At 40.1% G+C, this 21,904-nt stretch overlaps 1 protein-coding gene across 8 annotated transcripts in view; it reads left to right on the top strand.

Moving 5' to 3' along the window:
• The first annotated feature begins 3,110 nt into the window (after positions 1 to 3,110).
• spo11 (SPO11 initiator of meiotic double stranded breaks) overlaps positions 3,111 to 21,904 on the top strand; it is a 117,955-nt gene continuing 99,161 nt past the window's right edge. For 3 of the 8 annotated variants that reach the window (XM_046869122.1, XM_046869126.1, XM_046869127.1), the window contains exons 1-2: positions 3,113 to 3,730; positions 3,844 to 3,957. In XM_046869122.1, coding sequence (XP_046725078.1) covers positions 3,630 to 3,730; positions 3,844 to 3,957 — 215 coding nt within the window. In that variant the 5' untranslated portion in view covers positions 3,113 to 3,629. Of the gene's footprint in view, positions 3,731 to 3,843; positions 3,958 to 21,904 lie in introns of all 8 variants that reach the window. The other 5 variants (XM_046869124.1, XM_046869128.1, XM_046869123.1 and 2 more) reach the window with 4 other exon arrangements.

Raw genomic sequence — 21,904 nt, forward strand, 5'->3', positions numbered from 1 at the left:
CTTCACTTTTTTAAGCCCATGGCCCTAAGTAATTGCCTGCTCTGCCTATAGCTAAAGCCGGCCCTGAGTACAGTAAACCTAGTTTAAGTTACTATTGAAAGTCTACGAATAGGCCTACGTGGGTTCCCTTGTCTATGAACTGCATATAAAGCAGTTCACTTCAGTATATATTCCTGCTATGAAATGTGTAAATTATATAGATTTTATAGATGGCAATTAAGCAAATGTAGAAATAGCCTATATAAAACCAGTTTTGTGGATTTATTTTCACTTATAATATACTTCTGATTCAGTTCACAGTGGTAACATTCAGATTATTGTGTTATTCATTCTCATTTCCCCAGAAAGCATTTCTAAAAGCTAGTCCATAGTCTGGAGGGAAATTGTAGGCCTTAGTTGTTCACAATTTTATCTGGGATACCAAAATATGTGGGTAAATACCTGGGTTTTAGCTCAAACAACACATGCTGGGAGTAAATTGGGTTTGTTTTCTTGTAATTTGTTTATATGGAATATCTGTGAGATGACATCTGCCTTGATGTTCTTGGGTGAACAAGAACCAGCTAAAAAAGTTTGACCAATGTCTTGGAGTGCGTTAAATCTCTTGATTAAACACATGTATTCAAGATTTTTATGATCAGTGTAAATACCAAAGAAGTGCCCTATCAGTGCTGGCAATTTTTACTGCCTGTTTAGTGGCATAGGCTGAATAGGCAAATCTAGGGGCACCGCCAATCCCTAAGGGCATTTTTTTTAACTATTTATTTTTTATTACCAATAGTACTTCAAAATTATGAATTTACAAAAAAAAAAAACCAATTTACAAAAAAGCAATCGCCCCACAAAAACATTTTATTGCTGTCGCGACTCCTGGTTTGACACATGATCAATCATCCCCTGTGCCAGTGCAGCCACATTTCCACATACATAATACCTGATTGTGATTTTGAATAATAAATTATCACTATATCTAAAAAACCGAAGCCCTCTGGTGAGCAGAAGAAAAAAAAGAAGAGGAGAAGAAGAAAAACAGGACAAAGAAAGAGGTAATGTGATGAATAATGATCAGATAAATAAACTAGATAAGGAATGAATACGTGTACCATTACCCCCTAAGCTAAACACAAGGATAATTCACTGATAGAAATTTGCAAACCCTAGAAATCTCTGCAACTACCTGAACTTTTTAAGAACTGGCCAGTTCATTATAAAGAGAGAGAGGATACACCAATCAGACTTTTTTTTTGCATGACATGCAGATATACACTAGAACAAATTTCCCAGGTATGTCTGTCAGCATGTCATCAAGGTTAAACACTGGAGCCAGGAGGCTCTAAAGCAGGGGTCAAACTCAAATTCACTGTGGGCCAAAATTAAAAACTGGGATGAAGTCACGGGCCAAACTCAAAATTTAATGAAAAATTGACTGCAATTGTGCATGTTTTCCATCTCTCCAGATGTGTAATGTTAAAACCTTTTCATATGGAAACAAACTTTAGTTTTGCATAAATATTGAATCTGGAACAACCAAAGTTTAATATTATAAACACATTAGAAATTACATTTGAGATAAAACACATCAGTGGTATTCGTTTCTTATTATGTCTCTCTCTATCTGTAGCATTTCTAATTCCTTTATAATGTGAATATTTTTTCACAGGCCAACAACAAAACAATCAAAAATAATAATTTCCTTCAATTTAAAAAAAGCAATCTTTCAGCTATTAACAGTTCATGCCTTGGAGTAGAAGAAGTGCATAAAAGACAAAATTCATTCAAGCTCAGTTTTTACACTCTGATTTACTCTGATGCACATTGGTACAAGCTGATTCCTGCATTATGTCTGGGTTTAGTCTCTGAGCTGAGGAAATCCTCAGGATTGAGTGAAGGTGTTCGTCAGTGAGACTCCTGAGAGGTGTTTTGTTCATCTTCATTAAAGAGAACAGTTACACACAAAGATGTGTGCTGGTGTACACAGAAAGGATTTAAGCAGCTTGGGCACGGAGTTGGAGCAGTGTGTCGGGGAGGAAACATGGAAACTGTGCAGCACACACAGAGTCGTACTTTGACTCGAGCGTGTCTCTACACTGTAGTTCAATCAGCTCCATTTGAAGGTTGGTTGGTGCGCTTCCCACGTCAACCACAAACGGATAACTAAGAAGTTAAAATCTGCATTTCTGGGCTTTAAAGTCGGCAAATCGCCGGATAAATTCAGCACTGATTACGCAGTTTTTCAGCGGTCTCGACTGACGCACCAACGCAATAACAAAGCATTCTGGGATTTGTAGTATTAGCGGTCTATGCGCTATATACTGGAGGGCCAGCTCTAATACACATTTGATATGATCTCGCGGGCCAAATATACATACACCGCGGGCCAGATTTGGCCCTGAGTTTGACACCCCTGCTCTAGAGAGCCCATGTGTCATGACAAAATATTCATAGCACCTCATGAAATGATGATTTTTTTTCTAACTCACAGAAATGAAGTAATTAAACTTGTACATGGATAAAGTCTGCTAGAAAGGATTTGAGTACGGAAAACCGGACTGTTTGATCGCCTTTATTCTTTGTGCTTTTTAGGGTGTTTGACTTTTATACGTTTCGTCATATTTGTGGTATTGTAATATCGTGTTGTTTCTGTTAAATGTCACATTCAGCTTTATCATTGTTAAGTGGAATGTAATAAAATAGCCTTATTCGGACGGGACTAACATCTCCGTCTTTATTACGGACTTAGGAGTGTCTGTTTTACATGTGGGCGTTGCACAAGACCACATGTCCAGGATGCGTGGCGAAAAAAAAGTGAAATTCTTTTTTTATAAAAAATCTTTGTATTTCTTAGCAGGGTAGCAAACACATTTACATCCATTATTGGTGCGCAGAAAGCAGAAACTTGAATACCAGCGCGCTAGGGTTAGTACGGTAGTTCACGTTGACCAAAACACACAAGAAAACGCGTTTCGGAAAAACCATTTTCGGCAATCACAGACATTCGCATTCGGACGGGATTAGATTTCTCAAAGGACCGCCGAGTTTGCTGAAAAACAGTAGGTAATTTGCTCTGGAATTTTTTACAGAGGTCGTGTGAGGAAAAAGACAGACATGGCAGATTTGGACGGGATTAAAATCACAAAGTACGTCTGTGAAACAGAAATTTATCTAACAACCCCCTGTAAAACTAGTCCCGTCCGAATAGGGCTAATGACTGTTTGCCGTGACTTCTTCCCTACACTTAAAATCCTGCGCTAACTGTGCCCCGACTGAATGCGCGCCGAGCGGAGACACGGCGGAAGAAGAAATAGTTCCCGTTCACGTCAAGTAAATAAAAAAATCTCTTCAAAAACTACGTGAATTAAACCATAAAAATTTGAGAAATGACAGTTTACCACACAAGTACAAAACCGGACGTGTAGATACTTAGGAACGATCCGCCTAAATCATTCCATCTCCTCATTACTTCTGAACATCTGAACTTAAAAAGCACCACCTGGTCCAAATATTTGCGCTGAAAATTACCTAGTGTTTGGTGTTAGCTCTCGCCGTCGAGATATTTTAAAGTCTGATCTAAGGGAACATTTGAGTAGTTGCTGTATTCGATAAGATTTTGATTCCTGTCTATAAGAGACATGCATAAGCAGTTTTCCGACGTGGATACAGTACGAGCTGAGCTGTTGCAAAATCTCGTAGATGATGGGGAAACCGTAACTAACCTCGGTAGTATCACAAGGTAATGTTTTGAACATATGTTAATAGAATGTCTGTTGTCCAGTGATGTTCACATTATTGTTGTGTATGTTGTATATACATTTTATAAGCAATTATTTTATTCACCATGTTCAGGCTAGAAGTTGTTTCACGAATAGAAGAGGTTACCAAAAAGATAATTAGCAGTTTATCGATGGAAGAGGCACCGGTCTTGACCTTAAAAAGTCGTTCTCGGTGGTCCAACGTGAGGTAAGGCTAAATCCTCAGTGTGTGCAACATAATATAAATAAGGGGGAAAAAATGTTATATATAATTTTATATATATATATATATATATATATATATATATATATATATATATATATATATATATATATATCACACTTTTCTTCTTTACATTATCTGATTATAACAAGTCCATTAAGTCGTTCCAGATTCATTGTGGAGCACAGGTAATTTTTTACAAGGTTCAGTTGTAAGAAAATCCTCTTGGTAGCTGCTGCAATTCTATGTAACTGCTATGTGTATGCTATTCTATGTGCAATCCAGAGATTTGTATCCAGAGATTTCTTTACCAGAAGCAACCGCAGGATATATATCCTGCAGTTATTGAGGTTATTGATTATTAACAATATATTAAGGATTTCTTCTGCCTTTTTCATTCCTGAGACATATACATGTACTTCCTTGCTGAGGGCTTTCTCAAAGTCTTCAGTGTTTCCTCACTCTACTTCTTAACATAGTTGCAACATCATTAAAATTCAAGAGGATACCAAAAGGTTCCTGACATTTTCTATGGTCTGAAATCTCTACTCAATGTAATGAAGTGCTACGTACACATCTGTGTTAAAAAGTCTTCCACCTCCAGGTTTCATAGTGCATCAGTCAGAGGCTCATCAGCAGAGATGAAGAGAACTGCTCTCTGGTGTTATGTAGTCTTTTCTATTTGAAAACTGTCTACAGTGGAACCTCGGGTTACGAACGCCCCGGCATACGTATAATTCAGGTTACGAATCGCAGTTCATCAAAATTTTTGCCCCTGGTTACGAACAAAATATCGGGATACGAACGTCGCTCACCAAAAAATCGCAGGCAAGTTGGTTGTTTTTGCTCTATCCACGCAGCTCGTCACATCAGTTAGCGTCCTGTGTCCCTAGCGAGAGCATCGTGTTACTTATCCGCTTGTACTTTTCCTGGCGGCAGCGTAACAACTCGTTAGTTGATGCTCGTGGAATGATGAGATGGACAACATTAGCCGATGCATAACCACTTTACTTGTTTTTATGAAGATAGATTAGCAGGGTTACAGTCTTTTCCGAAGTACAATACCCATAATGAATTTCACTCTGGACTTCAATACCAACTGATAGCCTTAAAAAAACAGCTCTCATTTTCCCTCTAATGCAACAATTGTCTCAGCGTTCGTGTTAATAACACTGTCTTTAATATTCTATAATATAATATATAATAATATATAAATAATATAATATAATAAGATTCTCCTTCCAAACAATAACTCTCCGCCTCCCCTTCTACGAACGCCGCCTCCTGCAGCGAGTCTTTTCAAAGGAAAGTACCCGGTAAAGATCTTTTCCTCTTTTGTATGTTTTTATGTGGTATGATTTTAATATAACATGTTAAAAGTAAATAATATTAGTTAATATTGGCTTTATTTTTATTTAAGTAATATTTTTGGTTGTCGGGGTTATCGGGATACGAACTTTTCAGGTTACGAATAAAGTACCGGAACGAATTAAATTCGTAACCCGAGGTTCTACTGTATGTTCATTTCCTCAGAGAGATACTTTGCAGTTGCTTGTACTGCAAAAATGCAAGAGGCCTTTACTGTGCGAGTGCAGTTTTAGTGGAAGTAATCAAGTTTGAAGCAACATCCAGTTGCATAGAGGATGACTTAAGCAGCTTATTGACCTGGTTGACAAGTGTCAGAATTTCACACCATACAATAGAACGAATAAAAAAAAAAAAGACCCCAATTCTTTAGCAGGTGCTTGGGTCTCCACTTTAGAAAACAGATTCAGACAAACTCTGCCGTACAAGTGCTTCTCTGATTTGTGTAACCTGGAATCTAACAACCTGAACACTTTGTAATCTGCTGTCCCACCTTGCGTTTCTCTATTACTTAAGAGGCCCACGTTTATAAATATTCCATCCCTGAGTGGATCCTGAAAAAAGCTAAATAGTTTCTGCAGGTGTCAAAATATTCCAATCTATTGTTTTGCCCCTCATGGGACAAACAGGGTTCTTAGCAGCCTGGCTTGCACAACTTGCCACTTGCCCTTCATGTTAGAGCCACAGCCTATGAGTGACTTCGACAATCCTTAGAGTCAATCTGAAGGTTCTTCAACCTTGGATCACAGTTGACAGATTTTTGCCAGTTGTCTCTTCCCAAGTAGTGTGTGTGTGTGTACCTCTATCCTTGATTTTAGCCAATTGCTCCTGTATGACTGGATCAAACTTTGGCAGAAGCTCCACTTCCTGAAGGAAATGACCATTATCAGATACATAGAGTTTGTCTTTGGAACCTAAATCCAAGATTCCTCTCTGCAAGAGACTGTATAATTGCTAACAGCCTTGAAGATTTCATCACCTCTGTCTTTCCTTCTCAGAATGGGTCATCTGTTGCCGATCTCTGATTTGACCAGTTTAAACAGAAACTCTTTTATATGCTTATATGCTCAGAACTGTTCTCATGGCTGTGCAGGATAGTGTGAATGTTCTTTAAATCTTTAATCCTTCTTTAATGAGCTACAGTCTCCTCATGCATTCAGGGACCTACATTGAAATGGTAACACTTTAGGTTATGTGCCAAGCCCGAAGCCCTAGGCAGTTGCCTACTATGCCAATAGAGAGCACAGGCCCTGTACTCAGTGAAGCACCCACTGAGCATCATTAAAAGAGCTCTAATTATAGGAGACTATTCTAAGGCATGTACAGTAAAATTAGCTAGGCCTTTAGGGCTGCCAACAGCACAGGTTAGGTGTAAACTGGAAGCCAGTGTAGTAGGCCATCTTTGGTTTTTAGGTAAGCATAGGTTCTCTAAGAGAATTTTTCAGATATGGGCTAATGATATATGCTTTTGACATTTTGACTATTATTCTGACTACTAAATTAGTAAAGGCAATGTCTGATGCATTAATATGCACTTTAATAGCACGTTAATAGGCCTTATCCTAATGTGATGTGGCAATGTAGCTCAGTGCAGGTTGTCGTCGATTAACTACTTAATGTCTTAAGTGGTGTTTCAGAAAACATTGTGGGTTTTATAGATAATTTGAGCAATTTTTTTGGCCCTGTAATTGAGGGACAATATCCATCCCACTTGGGAAGGTGCCACTCTCTGAGCTTGCAGTATACCAAATGCTCTCAGAACATGACTAGTTATCCGGTGACAATCCAGAGCCACTCCTGGTCCACATTAAATTAGATAAGATTGAACGTAAAACCATTTTTCTAAGAATAGGATTGTATAATATTAAATCCCAAAATCTGTTATTAAAATAAACTATTACTGAACAGGAGTTGAATTTACTGTGTTTAACTGAAACGTGTATTTAACCAAACAAATATTTAGCATTAAATTAAGCTAGTCACCCTTAATATAATTATATACAACAACCCATATAATTTCCAGAGGAGGTGGTATCACATATTTATAATAATAATCAAAACATCACATTATTACTAATCATAAATGTAAACACTTTTGAAGTTCTTTAAACAAATTGAACACATGTAGCTCGCATAAATAAATTTACTCAGTCAGTTAGATTATTATTTATAGTCACCCAGGCCCTATTCTTATTTCATTGCAGACTATACATATGTAATTTAAAACCTAGATTCTTCTTTAGACAAAATAATTAAGTGTCAGTGACTACAGTTTTTCCTCATTTGCTCTAGAGCAATTTTTAAAACATTTATAATATTTTCAAACCAGTAAGTGTATTTCTTAAAGCAATTAGTACAAACACATTGGATTACCTGCAAAAGCCTGCACTTTTCTTAAAATTCTTAGTTCACCTCATGTTGTCAGTAAACTATGGTTTGGATTACAATAATTGAAAATGCACAAGGCTGAATTTCTTCTGTATGGCATATGAATTTTAACAGCACAAATTTACACATTACTGTATGTGAGATGCTGACAAGAGACCAGAATCTTGCAGCATTTGATGCCTTCACATGCTGCATCCATGGCAGCCAGCAGGTTCATCTGAGTAATCATAGACCTTTCACCTCCATGCTCAATAGAACTCCTCAATTGGTTTATGAAATGTTTAATAGGGTGGAAGGAATTGCATCAGCATCTTGTTATGGTTCACAAACTATTGCCTGATAGTGTGGAATGGAATGAGTGATGGAAACTCACATTATCCTAAATCACCCCAAAATAGACCCCTCTCATCATCGGGGATGAGAGCTGTATAGCACACTGCAACACAAATAGTAAATAAATCAACTGTAGCTCTTTTGCCAATGACTTTTTAACTATGTCTTCAGCTTTTGTTTAGACAGAAGCCATCCTCAAGCACATATACTGTATGAAGTATGCTACAACTTGAAATATACCATATAAGATATAAAATACATGCAATTTCATTTCACAAGATACAGTTATATCAAAGGTACAAATATTGCATACTTTTTTCCTACAACCATAGCAAATGTATACATGTAAATAGCTTAATGTATGCACATAGATGTTCAACCTGTACATAGCAGCATCTTATTTTTCCAATTAAATATATACAGCTAGATTGAAAAAGAATGATAAGAACTTAAAGCCCAGGAGGCTGACGGTCGGCCGCCAGAAAATGTCGGGTGGGTTTTTGAGCTTCGGTTGGCTTTAGTTTTTTTCCACACCGTTGGCCGTTTGGTCAGACAGCGTCAGCTGTTTTTTGGCTGATTCTTTGTGTTGAGCAGCAGCAGAACTTGTCAGTGAGAACGAGAACTCCGATTAGCTATTAAACATGCTTGTCATTATAGCGCTTGTCTTTGCAACTTAACAGACATGATTGTAAAAAGCTACAGGAATCTGTTAGTATTGATGGAGGCAGATGTAAAGGCTGTTGGCTTTATATATTCATAGTTTTAGCTTTTCCGGTTTGTATGCAAATCACATTACTGCCACCTGTTGGTATGGGAGTGTTATGTTTAGGGCTGCAACAACTAATCGATAATGAAATTAGTCGTCATCAAATGCCTTTAATCAATTAGCTGGGTTGTTCAAGTTACGGGTTTGCATGACTAAGATAACACAGCCACTTGAAAATGGCAGACAGTACCGGGTCAACCAGCTGCAGGATAAAGTGTGCGTCCCAAGTCATCCATGCTTGGGAGAATTATATATTAAATGTAAGCCATTAAAACATTTTTATATTAAATGCAACAAAGAAAACTTTACCTGCAAGTCATGCAAAGCGGAGTTTGTGTGGCATGGAAGATTACCACAGAATGCACGTCCACTACCCAGCATAAGTGAATTTGATTAAAAGAGAAATCCCGCATGCACTCCTCAACAAGCAGCCACTATAAACTTTAAAATGTCTAAATTAAAAGTAGTTAAATTCAATATGTGGCTTTAGCATTTTTTAAGTATACTTTTATACAGAAATATACTGAATTAGGGTTTTAGTCATAATAAGCAAAACATCTAATAACATTTTTTTAAATCCAATAAATCTATTAATCTGTTAAAAATATAATCATCTGATTAATCGATTATCAAAATGAATGTTAGTTGCAGCCTTAGTTGTGTTGTGCAAGTGCAGAACATACTGTACAAGTATTGTATGGTGTGTCAGTCTAATATAATAATCTGCCCAATTTGCAGCTCAATCGGCCGATGCCAATTAAATAAAAAAGCCAAATATCAGCCCAACTGATCCGCCTGCCTTTATTACATACTAGTTATGAAGACACTGTTGATCTTCCAATATTTGGCTGTACCCTCTGACCCACCTCGGACATGATTGACAACTTGGTCCACAATAGTGGCTCTAATTTCACCTGAAATGTGTCGGGGTCTCTAACCTCTTCATCTTCCTCTATTTTGCCTCCTTAACACTTCCAGCATGCCTCCTTATTCTTATTCCTGACATTTGACTATATTCATTTACTAGTTGTTCACCTATTTTACTGAAATACAACTGTGTTTTGCTCTGTCCGTTTGCCCTGTATATGCTTACCAATTTGAAGGTTCACATAATTCATCTGACCTATTTAAGAGAATTAGTTGATCATTGGTTGATCTGATGCTATTTAATAGATATGTGAATAAGATAAGCTTGACAACTGGTTTCACCATTGTGCATTTAATGATTTATGCCTATGAACTCATGCAATGAACAATGCAAATGAACAACAACGATTATGCATTTAACTCATGCCTAGATATTAAGACTATTCAGGTGAGAGCAACTATAATATATTTAGATTAACATGACAAACAATTAATAATGTAGAAAACAGCTTGTTCAGTTGTACACAATCAAGTAAATGAATATACCGTTTGTATTGAGAATTGAATTTCTGATCTGAGTAATGCTCCCAAGCAAATTTATTTTGATAATCAGCAACACTCAAAAAAAAGCAGTTGTGTTCATTCTAGATTTAGTAGGAATAAATTAGAATGTAATAGGACCCAATCATAGTGGTGGACAATTTCTTGATTTAATACTAACAGTTGGATTAAATACAAAAAAAATATAGTCATGATTCTATAGTTATTGCAGTTCATCTCCTAAAAAATATAGTAAATGTACGTTCCCACAGTCCGTGTCAAGCGTACATTCATGTCAGCTACTGTGACAAGTTTTATCAATAATTCAGCAATGATTAAATCACCGCTTGACCCCATAAAGCTTGATTAGGCTACAGAATTTTGTAGGATTCCACTTCACTATAGATAAATGTAGCTCACTTTAAAAAAAATTTGTGAGAAGAAAACTAGCACCCTAGTATAACCATCACACTCACACCTTAAAACAGGCCACGTGGAAATTTAAATATACAGTATCTCATATACAGGGATCACTGACCAAAATGTTTGAAAGCATAACTCCATATGAATGTATTTCAAAAAAGCACATGGAAATAACTCCAGCAGTAACGTGAAAGAAATGATGCTGCTCAGTACGGTGTAATAAGATTATACTCTGGATAAGTGGTACAGCATGCCCTTCGGCCTATATTTTAGCCAGGTTTCCATGCTGGAGCTACACAAGAAATGTGAATGGAGTTTTTCAATGCTACGCATAATGTGGTCAAGTGTACAACGGATTATAAAAGAGATCCAGGAAAGATTTGTTAATTATTTTTCTGCATTTCATGTGTTATAGATTACTGATCTCCAGCCAGTAACATTTTTATTTATTTAAAGACGTTATTTAAAGTTCACAGACTGTTTAAAAGTGCAAGCCACATGCTTACATATGTTTATTACAGTGATTTTAAGTTACCTACATAGTGTGTGGTAAAGGCACAGAATTGTTTTGAGATTTCTGCAATCTACACTCTCTTCAATCTACACTCAATCTACACTCTGTTTATGCCAGGCTTATTTGTCAGTGCTTTATATTATAATTATTATTACATTCTCACAAGGCTCAACAACAAATTGACAAATGACAGTTCAACAAATTATTTAATATACTTCTATAGTTTTACTTGTGATTATTAAATAAAAAAAAGTCATATCAGTTTATGCATCACCTAATTTCATTGTAACATTGTCAAGCTGGATTCAGGTAGACGGAAACCGAAGTAAGTAAACGAGCTTTAATGGTCTTGGTATAGAATAGTCAGGACCGTGACCAAGCAGAGGAAGCGGAAGTAACTCAATCATGTTTTATTTAACTTTCAGCACACAAACACAAGACTGGGAGCGTTACGAACCGTAATGCGGGTATAGGCCGTAGTGCGGGGATAATCTGTCAAGCGGGTAGGATCCGTAACGTGGTGATAATCAGTAAAGCGAGTAGGATCCGTGGATAGTTCTGATGATGAGTAGAATCCTTAGAGTCGAAACCAGGAGCAGGAACCAGCGGGGAATGCTGGAGGTACGGAGTTTTGTAGATCACTGTGGCAATCATGTCGATCCGACCGCAAGTTGGGTCGGAACAGGAGATTATGAAGGGGAACTGGTAACGAGTGACGGGTTTTGCCGATTAGCCCCGGGAGCGGCTGAGAGAGCCGCGGAAGGGGCATGGCAGGAGGATCCCTGACAAGAATACACACAGCAAGAAAGCAGCTGTATCGGGAAACAGGTATAATCCATAGAACGGGCAGAGTTCTAAAAAGGTTAGTTCACGAGTGCTCTCCAGAGTGAACTGTAGAACGGACGATGGGTGCCAGGAAGTGAGGGCATGATTGGAACCAGGTGCAGGTAGTTACTATGGGGGAGAGGTGCTGGAGCCGTGTGTTGAGGGAAGGCATGGCCGGTGGTTCCCTGAAACATAAACTTATGTTTAATCTATCTAATATTGTGTTTTTCCATATTATTACTAGTATACTATAAAATCATATTATTGCTTGTCTTGGTTGAATAATACTGAACATAAAAAGCTTTAAAATAATTGCATATTAAATTGCAATTGCAATTAGATTATTAGCCCTAATCTAAATACTTATGTGCATGTGATATTTCAAGTTTTTTTTTAAATAAATTTAAATGTATTTCAATAATTTCAGTATTTATTATTATGTAAACATTTTAGCCAAAAAGTGCACAGCAGGTAGGTTATTCCAAACATTTGGACAACTAACTCAAGATCTTCTGTGGATGGAAGATTACTGACATGATTATTTTGAGATCAGAACTCTATAGTGGCCAAAACTATTACTTCCAAGACTTTTATTTTTCTCTGTGCTAAAGAAAGTTCTCATTGGCTTCATGTCTATGGTCATTATACTGCTGCAGAATACATTTGGGACCTATCAGACCCCTCCCAGATGGTATTGCATTATGAATAAGTATCTGCCTGTATTTCTTAGCATTGAGGACACCATTATTCTGAACTAATCTCCAACTCAATTTGCAAAAATGCATTATCGTCCAGCTGTCCAGCCATCTGGTGAACAGGTTGCCTCCTGCTGCAGCCAAATATTTCAGATTTTGACTCATTAGTCTGGAGCAATTGCTGCCATTTTTCTGCACAGCAGTTCCAATGTTTTCATGCATAGTTGAGCCGCTTAGCATTGTTTCCATGTTTGAGGTGTGTCTTTTTGGCCACATTTCTTCCATTGAGACCAACTCTGGCCATACTTCTCCAGACACTAGATGGGTACTACTGGTTTCTGCTGGTTCTTTGCTGATTGCACTGGTTTACATCTTCTGATGCTGAATTATGGACATTGTCGGGCGATTTTGACCACCCTTTGCAGGGCTTTACATTCACACACTGTGGAGCCTCTGTACCATACAGTGATGGAGTTGGTCAGGATGTTCTCGATGATGCTGTGGTAGAAACTCATTAAAATCACTGGGGACAGATGAGCTTTCTTGAGACTCCTCAAGAAGAACAGGCATTGTTGTGCCTTCCTAACCAGAGCTGAAGTGTTCTGGTGCAAGGACAGATCCTCAGAGAAGTGAACTCCCAAGCACTTAGAGCTGGAGACTTGCCTCACCTCAGTTCCATTGATGTAGATTGTGAAATGTCTCCTGCTATTAGATAATGACTTGATTTGGATTTAGATTTGGATTTTGTTGTTGTTGTTGTTCTTTCAGCTGCTCTCATTAGGGATCGCCATAGCGGATCATCTTTCTCCATACTACCCTATCCTCTACATGTGCAGTTTTTAAACCAACTACCTACATGTCTTCCCTCTATTAACCTCCTCCTTTGCTGCTCCATCTTCAGCATTCTTCTATTTATATACCCCATGTCCCTCCTCTACACATTTCCAAACATATCAATCACACCGCCCTCATCTTGCCCCCAAAACACCCTACATGCGCTGTTCCTCTAATAAGCTTGTTTCTTATCCTGTCCATCCTTGTTGTTTCCAATAAAAATCTCAGCATCTTTAACTCTGCCACCTCCAGCTCCACCTCCTGCCTTTTACTCTTGCAGATACCCTTCTATCACAAATCACTCCTGACACTATTCTCCACCCACTCCACCCTGCCTGCACTCTTTTTTCACTTCTCTAACACACTCTTCATTACTTTGCACTGTTGACTCCAGGTACCTAAACTCATCCACCTTCACCACCTCTTTTCCCTGCAACTGCACCACTCCATTGCTTTCCCTCTTTCACAGATGTGTACTTTGTCTTACTCCTACTGACTTTTATTCCTCTTCTCTCTAGCGTGTACCTCCACCTCTGCAGGCTCTTCTCAACCTGCTTCCTACTCTCACCACAAATAACAATATCATCTTCAAACATCATAGTCCATGGAGACTCCTCTCTGACCTCGTCTGTCAATCTGTCCTTGACCACTGCAAACAGGAAAGTGGTCAGAGCCGATCCTTGATGCAGTCCAACCTCCACCTTGAACCAGTCTGTTATTCCTACTGCACACTTCACTACTGTCAGACTGTCCTCATACATGTCCTGCACCATCTTCACACAATTTTTTTTCTTCACACCTGACTTCCTCATACCATACCACAACTCCTTTCTCGGCACCCTATCGTAAGCTGTTTTTAGATCCACAAACACACAATGCAAATCTCACAATGCTTTACTTCTCCATAAACCTTCTCAAATCTGTAGTGCTTTTTTCTTGGCATTAAACCATACTGTTGCTGATGGTCACAGATGGTCATCTCTTCTCTCAGCCTGGCTTCCACTACTCTTTCTCATAACTTCATGGTGTGACTGACCAATTTTATTCCCCTGTATTTACTGCAGGTCTGAACATATCCCTTATTTTGAAAAATCGGTACCAGCACACTCCTTCTCCATTCCGCAGGCTTTCACTGTCCTTCAATTCAATTCAATTCATTTTTATTTGTATAGCGCTTTTAACATTGAACATTGTCTCAAAGCAGCTTTACACAGAAAATGTGGTGATTAAAAGTGAATATGTTCTTTATAAGTAAGTTTGTCCCTAATGAGCAAGCCGGTGGCGACTGTGGCAAGGAAAAACTCCATAAGTTTGCATAAGGAAGAAACTTTAAGAGGAACCAGACTCAAGAGGGAACCCATCCTCATCTGGGTTGCACCGAATGTCCATTTATAGCAGATATGATGTTGCGGGTTACAGTGAAGATGATCAGAAGCGAAAAGAAGTCCTGAGTTAATGTAGCAGACTGCTGACATTAGCTACAGTCCAATCTATCATCAAAGCGCCTGTTCTTACTCCAGAATTTCATGGAACCACCCAAGGTGTTGATGAGAAACCGTCCCCAGCTGCACAGAGTGGCCCCCAATCAAAGAGAACACTATCCAGAGGCAGGCCTGGACGAAGTGGGAAGATCCACGAAGGGGGGAGGGGCAGAAACAGTGGTCACTGGAACCTCAGGAGCATGTTTAACTCGACCAAGAGACAGAGAGAGAGAAAGAGAGAGGTATCAGGAAGAGAAGGATATAGATTATTATGTGTCTTTATTGTTGTATAAAAGTTAATGTCACTGTGCAGTTTGGACTCCGGCAAGACTCGCTGTGGCAGCATAGCTAAAAGGGACAACCAGAAGGTAACACAGACATGAGGGATCTCTGGGATAAGAGATGACCCACCACACCACCGTCAACAAACCTGAGTGAACGTGTGAAAGTGAGGGGACGACAGCATACAAATATCCCAGTTCACCAAACACTCTATATCCATATTCCCTCCAGATCTGCGTCTTTACCTAAGAAAAAAAATCTACTGATAAAAGACTTGACTAAATAAATACGTTTTTCACCTCGACGCAAGAGGGAACCCATCCTCATCTGGGTTGCACCGAATGTCCATTTGTAGCAGATATACGATGTTGCGGGGTACAGTGATGATGATCAGAAGCGAAAAGTAGTCCTGAGTCAGTGTAGGAGACTATTGACATTAACTACAGTCTAATCCATCCTCAACGTGCCCGTTCTTACTCCGGAATTTCATGCTCTATTGCTCTAACTTGCAGCACATACTTTCCAGCTCGGTCCCTCTGCCTGGCCAGTCGGTATGAATTATTTTCTCCTTCCATAGTGTCCAACTTCTCATACAGCTCCTCAGATGCTTTTTCCTTGGCTTTCGCCACATCCCTCTTCACCTGCTGCCGCATCTCCTTGTACTCCTGCCTACCTTTCTCATCACTCTGCCGATCCCAATTCTATTTTACCAAAATCTTTCTCCTTATGCTCTCTTGCACTTCTTCATTCCACCACCACACCTTTGTCTTCCTGTTTACAGAAGTTTCACTTAGTACCTTTCTAGTAGGGCTGGGCGATAAATCGATTTTATCGATTAACTCGAATGTGTAGTTTACATCGATATGTTTTATCCTTTTCAGTTTATCCCTGTTACCAGACCTAAAAGCTCTCTTCTCCTTCTTATTCTTCTTCAGTATGAGAGAATTGTACTTAATGCACCAAATTGTAACTTATCTAACACAAGATACACAAGTCAGTATAGTCCTGTTAAGCAGACAAATACATTATCATGATGAATAGGACATGTGGCTTTACATGGATACATGACATACAGCTTCTATCACTTAGGGTGAACTCCCTTTTGTTGCAAGCTTATTTAGACAATAATGGCTGTATGTTGAGTTATTTCCAGAGGAAGCTGCACATTGACTACTCTAAAATATATCCAAGTTTTATTTCTATAGTATTGTCCCTTTGTGAAGATATATTAAAATGGTTGCTAAAATGTGAGGGGTGTACTCACTTTTGTAGGATACTGTATATTTTTTCTTTTTGTGCAGTAACTGATGTCAGTGCATGTTTTTAATGTGAAATTATTATTATTATTAAGACACATTTTTAAATTATATTAAGTAATTATTTGACATACCATCAGACTGTGGAAAAATGAGAAAAATGAGATCTCCTATATTCCTTCTATAGCCCTGTTGTATTCTAAATTAAACCTCGCTGGACTCAGTGTTGTCAATCAATATCTGTTAAATAAAACTATAAGTGAAGCATATTCATTTATTAATGGATTTATTACCATCATTTTTGATGTATATAATGATGAATTTTAACCCAGCCATTATGGATGCACAAGCCAGTGCACTCTTAGTGCCGTTCCCAAGCCCGGCTAAATGGGAAGGGTTGCGTTAGGAAGGGCATCCAGCGTAAAATATGTGCCAAATCAAATATGCGGATCAGAAATGAGAATTTCATACCGGATCGGTCGAGGCCCGGGTTAACAACGACCGCCACAGGTATCGTTAGCCGACAGGGTACCGGTGAAAATTGGGCTACTGTTGGCCGAAGGAGAAGGAGAGGAGGAAGACGTCTACAGAGACGGCAGGGAAAGGAGAAGTGTAGGAGAGTGAAGGTTCGGGTTGGTACTTTAAATGTTGGTACTATGACGGGTAAAGGGAGAGATAGCTGATATGATGGAGAGGAGAAAGGTAGATATGCTGTGTGTTCAGGAGACCAAGTGGAAAGGGAGTAAGGCCAGGAACATTGGAGGTGGTTTAAACTGTTTTATCATGGTGTGGATGGAAGAGAAATGGTGTAGGGGTGATTCTGAAGGAAGAGTACAGTAAGAGTGTAGTGGAGGTGAAGAGAGTTTCTGATAGGGTGATGATCGTAAAGGTGGAAGTTGAAGGGATGATGATAAATGTCATCAGTGCCTATGCTCCACAAGTTGGCTGTGAGATGGAGGAGAAGGAAAGATTCTGGAGTGAATTAGATGAAGTGGTAGATGGTGTACCTAGGAAAGAACGATTGGTGATTGGGGCAGACTTTAATGGGCATGTGGGTGAAGGAACAGAGGTGATGAGGAGGTGATGGGTAGGTATGGTTTTAAGGAGAGGAATGTGGAAGGGCAGATGGTGGTAGATTTTGCTAAAAGGATGGAAATGGCAGTGGTGAACACTTATTTTAAGAAGAAGGAGGATCATAGGGTGGCGTATAAGAGTGGAGGAAGGTGCACACAGGTGGACTATGTGCTATGCAGGAGATGCAACCTGAAGGAGATTGGAGACTGTAAGGTGTTGGCAGGGGACAGTGTAGCTAGACAGCATCGGATGGTGGTCTGTAGGATGGTTTTGGAGGCGAAGAAGAAGAGGAAGAGTGAGGACTGAAAGAAGAATAAGATGGTGGAAACTGAAGGAGGAAGAGTGTAGTGTGAGGTTCAGGGAAGAGGTCAGACAGAGGCTCAGTGGTGTTAAGGAGGTGTTGGATGATTGGGCAACTACTGCAGGAGTGATGAGGGAGGCAGCTAGAAAAGTACTTGGTGTGACATCTGGAAATAGAAAGCAAGACAAGGAGACGTGGTGGTGGAATGAGGAAGTGCAGGAGAGCATAAGGAGAAAGAGGTTGGCAAAACAGAAGTGGGATAGACAGAGTGATGAGAAAAGTAGGCAGGAGTACAAGGAGATGCGGCAGCAGGTTAAGAGGATGTGGTGAAAGCCAAGGAAAAGGCATATGAGGAGCTGTATGAGAGGTTGGACACTAAGGAAGGAGAAAAGGATTTATACCGATTGGCCAGGCAGAGGGACCGAGCTGGGAAGGATGTACTGCAAGTTAGAGCAGTAAAGGATGGAGAGGAAATGTGTTGACTAGTGAGGAGAGTGTGTTGAGAAGGTGGAGGGATTATTTTGAGCAGCTGATGAATGAGGAAAATCAGAGAGAGAGAAGGTTGGATGATGTGGAGTTGGTGAACCAGGAAGTGGATAGGATTAGTAAGGAGGAAGTGAGAGCAGCAATTAAGAGGATGTATAGTGGAAAGTCGGTTGGACCAGATGACATACCGGTAGAAGCGTGGAGATGTTTAGGAGAGATGGCAGTGGAGTTTTTGACCAGATTGTTTAACAGGATTTTGGAAGGTGAGAAGATGCCTGAGGAATGGAGAAGTGTGCTGGTACAGATCTTTAAGCATAAAGGAGATGTGCAGTCTTGCAATAACTACAGGGGAATTAAATTGATCAGTCACACCATGAAATTATGGGAAAGAGTAGTTGAAGTCAGGCTGAGAGAAGAGGTGACCATCTGTGAGCAACAGTATGGTTTCATGCCGAGGAAGAGCACCACAGATGCCTTATTTGCTTTGAGAATGTTGATGGAGAAGTATAGAGAAGGACAGAAGGAATTGCATTGTGTATTTGTGGATTTAGAGATGGCGTATGACAGGGTGCCAAGAGAGGAGTTGTGGTATTGTATGAGGAAGTCAGGTGTGTCAGAGAAGTATGTGAGGGTGGTGCAGGACATGTATGAGGACAGTGTGATGGCAGTGAAGTGTGCAGTAGGTACGACAGACGGGTTTAGGGTGAAGGTTGGACTGCATCAAGGATCGGCCCTGAGCCCTTTCCTGTTTGCAGTGGTAATGGACAGGTTGACGGACGAGGTCAGACAGGAGTCTCCTGACTATGATGTTTGCGGATGATATTGTGATTTGTGGTGAGAGTAGAGAGCAGGTTGAGAAAAGCCTGGAGAGGTGGAGGTATGCGCTGGAGAGAAGGGGAATGAAACTCAGTAGGAGTAAGACAGAATACGTGTGTGAATGAGAGGGAGGGCAGTGGAGTGGTGCGGTTGCAGGAGAAGAGCTGGAGAAGGTGGAGGAGTTCAGGTACCTGGGGTCAACAGTGCAAAGTAATGGAGAGTGTGTTAGAGAAGTGAAGAAAAGAGTGTAGGCAGGGTGGAGTGGGTGGAGAAGAGTGACAGGAGTGATTTGTGATAGTAGGGTATCTGCAAAATGAAAGGGAAAGTTTATAGGACTGTGGTGAGACCTGCGATGTTGTATGGATTAGAGACAGTGGCATTGAGTAAAAGACAGGAGGTGGAGCTGGAGGTAGCAGAGCTGAAGATGTTAAGGTTTTCGTTGGGAGTGACGAGGATGGATAAGATTAGAAATGAGTTTATTAGAGGGACAGCATGTAGGATGTTTTGGTGACAAGGTGATGGAGGCGAGATTGAGATGGTTTGGACATGTGCAGAGGAGGGACATGAATTATATTGGTAGAAGAATGCTGAGGATGGAGCCACCAGGTAGGAGGAAAAGAGGAAGGCCAAGGAGGAGGTTCATGGATGTGGTGAGGGAAGACATGCAGGTAGTTGGTGTAAAAGAGGCAGATGTAGAGGACAGGGTGGTATGGAGACGGATGATCCGCTGTGGCGACCCCTAATGGGAGCAGCCGAAAGAAGAAGAAGAAGATAATGATACATTTTTGCAAATTTGATTCTATCTTCTATTGCACTGCAGATTTTGCATGCTAGATAAAAACTAAATATATGATTTATTTATCTATTTTCGGTAGATTATTTATTTAAGCCTAAATTGAGGTTCATTTTGGCCCCTCTATATTTAATGGAAAAAATATAATCTATTTAAACGACAGATTTTTTAAAAATTATTGTTGGATTAGATTAGATTAAACTTTATTGTCATTACACATGTACAAGTACAAGGCAACGAAATGCAGTTTGGGTCTAACCAGAGTGCAATAACAGCAAGTGCAGGATATATAGTTTTTACATGAATTTACATAGTTAAATAAAATAAAATATAGACTATAAACAGTAATTTAAAGATGAATATGTACTATAAATGTAGTATACAGATGAATATATATGTACTGAAAACACAATATACAGATGAGTGTATATATATATATATATATATATATATATATATATATATATATATATATATATATATATATATATATATATATATATATATATATATATATATATATATATATATACGTATATATATATATATGTCTAGTTATATTTATAGTACACACACATATATGTGTATATATATATATATATATATATATATATATATATATATATATATATATATATATATATATATATATATATATATATATATATATATATATATATATATATATATACATATATATATATATACATATATGTGTGTGTACTATAAATATAACTAGAACGGACATTTCCTGAAGAAAATGTGAGTAGTGCTTGCGGTGCAAAACGCTACACGCAGTGTCTGCGTCTTTAGTGCCGATCGTTTTAGTGACAACCGGATGCGACCGTACTCGGAGAGACGAGCGTTTCGATACCCGCACGCAAGTTTTGGCCTTTTTTCCTGAGGGGGCGTGGCCAATGACGTCACGCGGCGGCGTCGCGAGACGCGGCGTCCTGCTCCCCTCGCCGTGCCGAGCGATCGGAGGTGTGACACGCCCGTGCAGCCCGAGGTTTGCCGTTTTCCGCTTTTCACGCGTTCCCGCCCACGTGGCGAAACGCGGCGTCGAAACGGCGCTCCGCCGGAGGTTCCCGGGACCGTGCCGAGCGGTGCGACGCGTGACACGTCCGGGTCGGAGCGGGTTCGGCGACGCAGGAAGCCGATGGGTTTGCGTGGTGGGCGTGGCCTATGACGTCACGTGACGGGCGAAATTCGCCCGGGGTTCTGCTCCCCCCGCCTTGCCGAGCGTTTTGACGTATCGCACGCCCGTTTTCGAGGGCGTCGGTTTTTCGCCTTATTCTGGCTAATGGTGTGGGCGTGGCTTGTTGTGACGTCACCGTACGACCCGCGACGCGACTCCCCACGCCGGGCCGAGTCCGTTGATATGTCACACGTCCCCTTCCTGTCTTTTTTTAGACCCCCGCTTATTAGCCCCTCCCCCCCCTCCCCCCCATTTCTTATGGGGTTTTAGCATCTCCCATGATGCAATTCTCCCACCCGGGCTGTTTAAATCGATGTATGGCATGCCTGGGGCCTGTGTGCTTTCCCCTGGCTCATTCACTCTGTGTGTGTCAATGTATGTGAATGAGAGCTGATTTCCCATTCATTTCTATGGGGGAGATCAATTGCCTCCCCTGCTCGTCGTTCCGGGGGTATACGACGGACGGGGGGCGTACGGGCGCGATCCGGGTTCCGCCCCGGACGAGACGATACGTCGTACGAGCGTGTCGGGCGAACGCCGGCCGATCCGCGGCAGCTCGGATTCCCCATTCATTCTCTATGGGGGCCCGTTTGACGCGGAATTCCCGGAATTCCGAGCGGATCCGGAATTCCCGAGACATAGTGTTGCGACCGGCTCCGGATCCCCTACGAGTGGATATGCCGTACGTGCGTGTC

Source organism: Silurus meridionalis, chromosome 16 (assembly GCF_014805685.1).
Source record: "Silurus meridionalis isolate SWU-2019-XX chromosome 16, ASM1480568v1, whole genome shotgun sequence".
Taxonomy (NCBI): Eukaryota; Metazoa; Chordata; class Actinopteri; order Siluriformes; family Siluridae; genus Silurus; species Silurus meridionalis.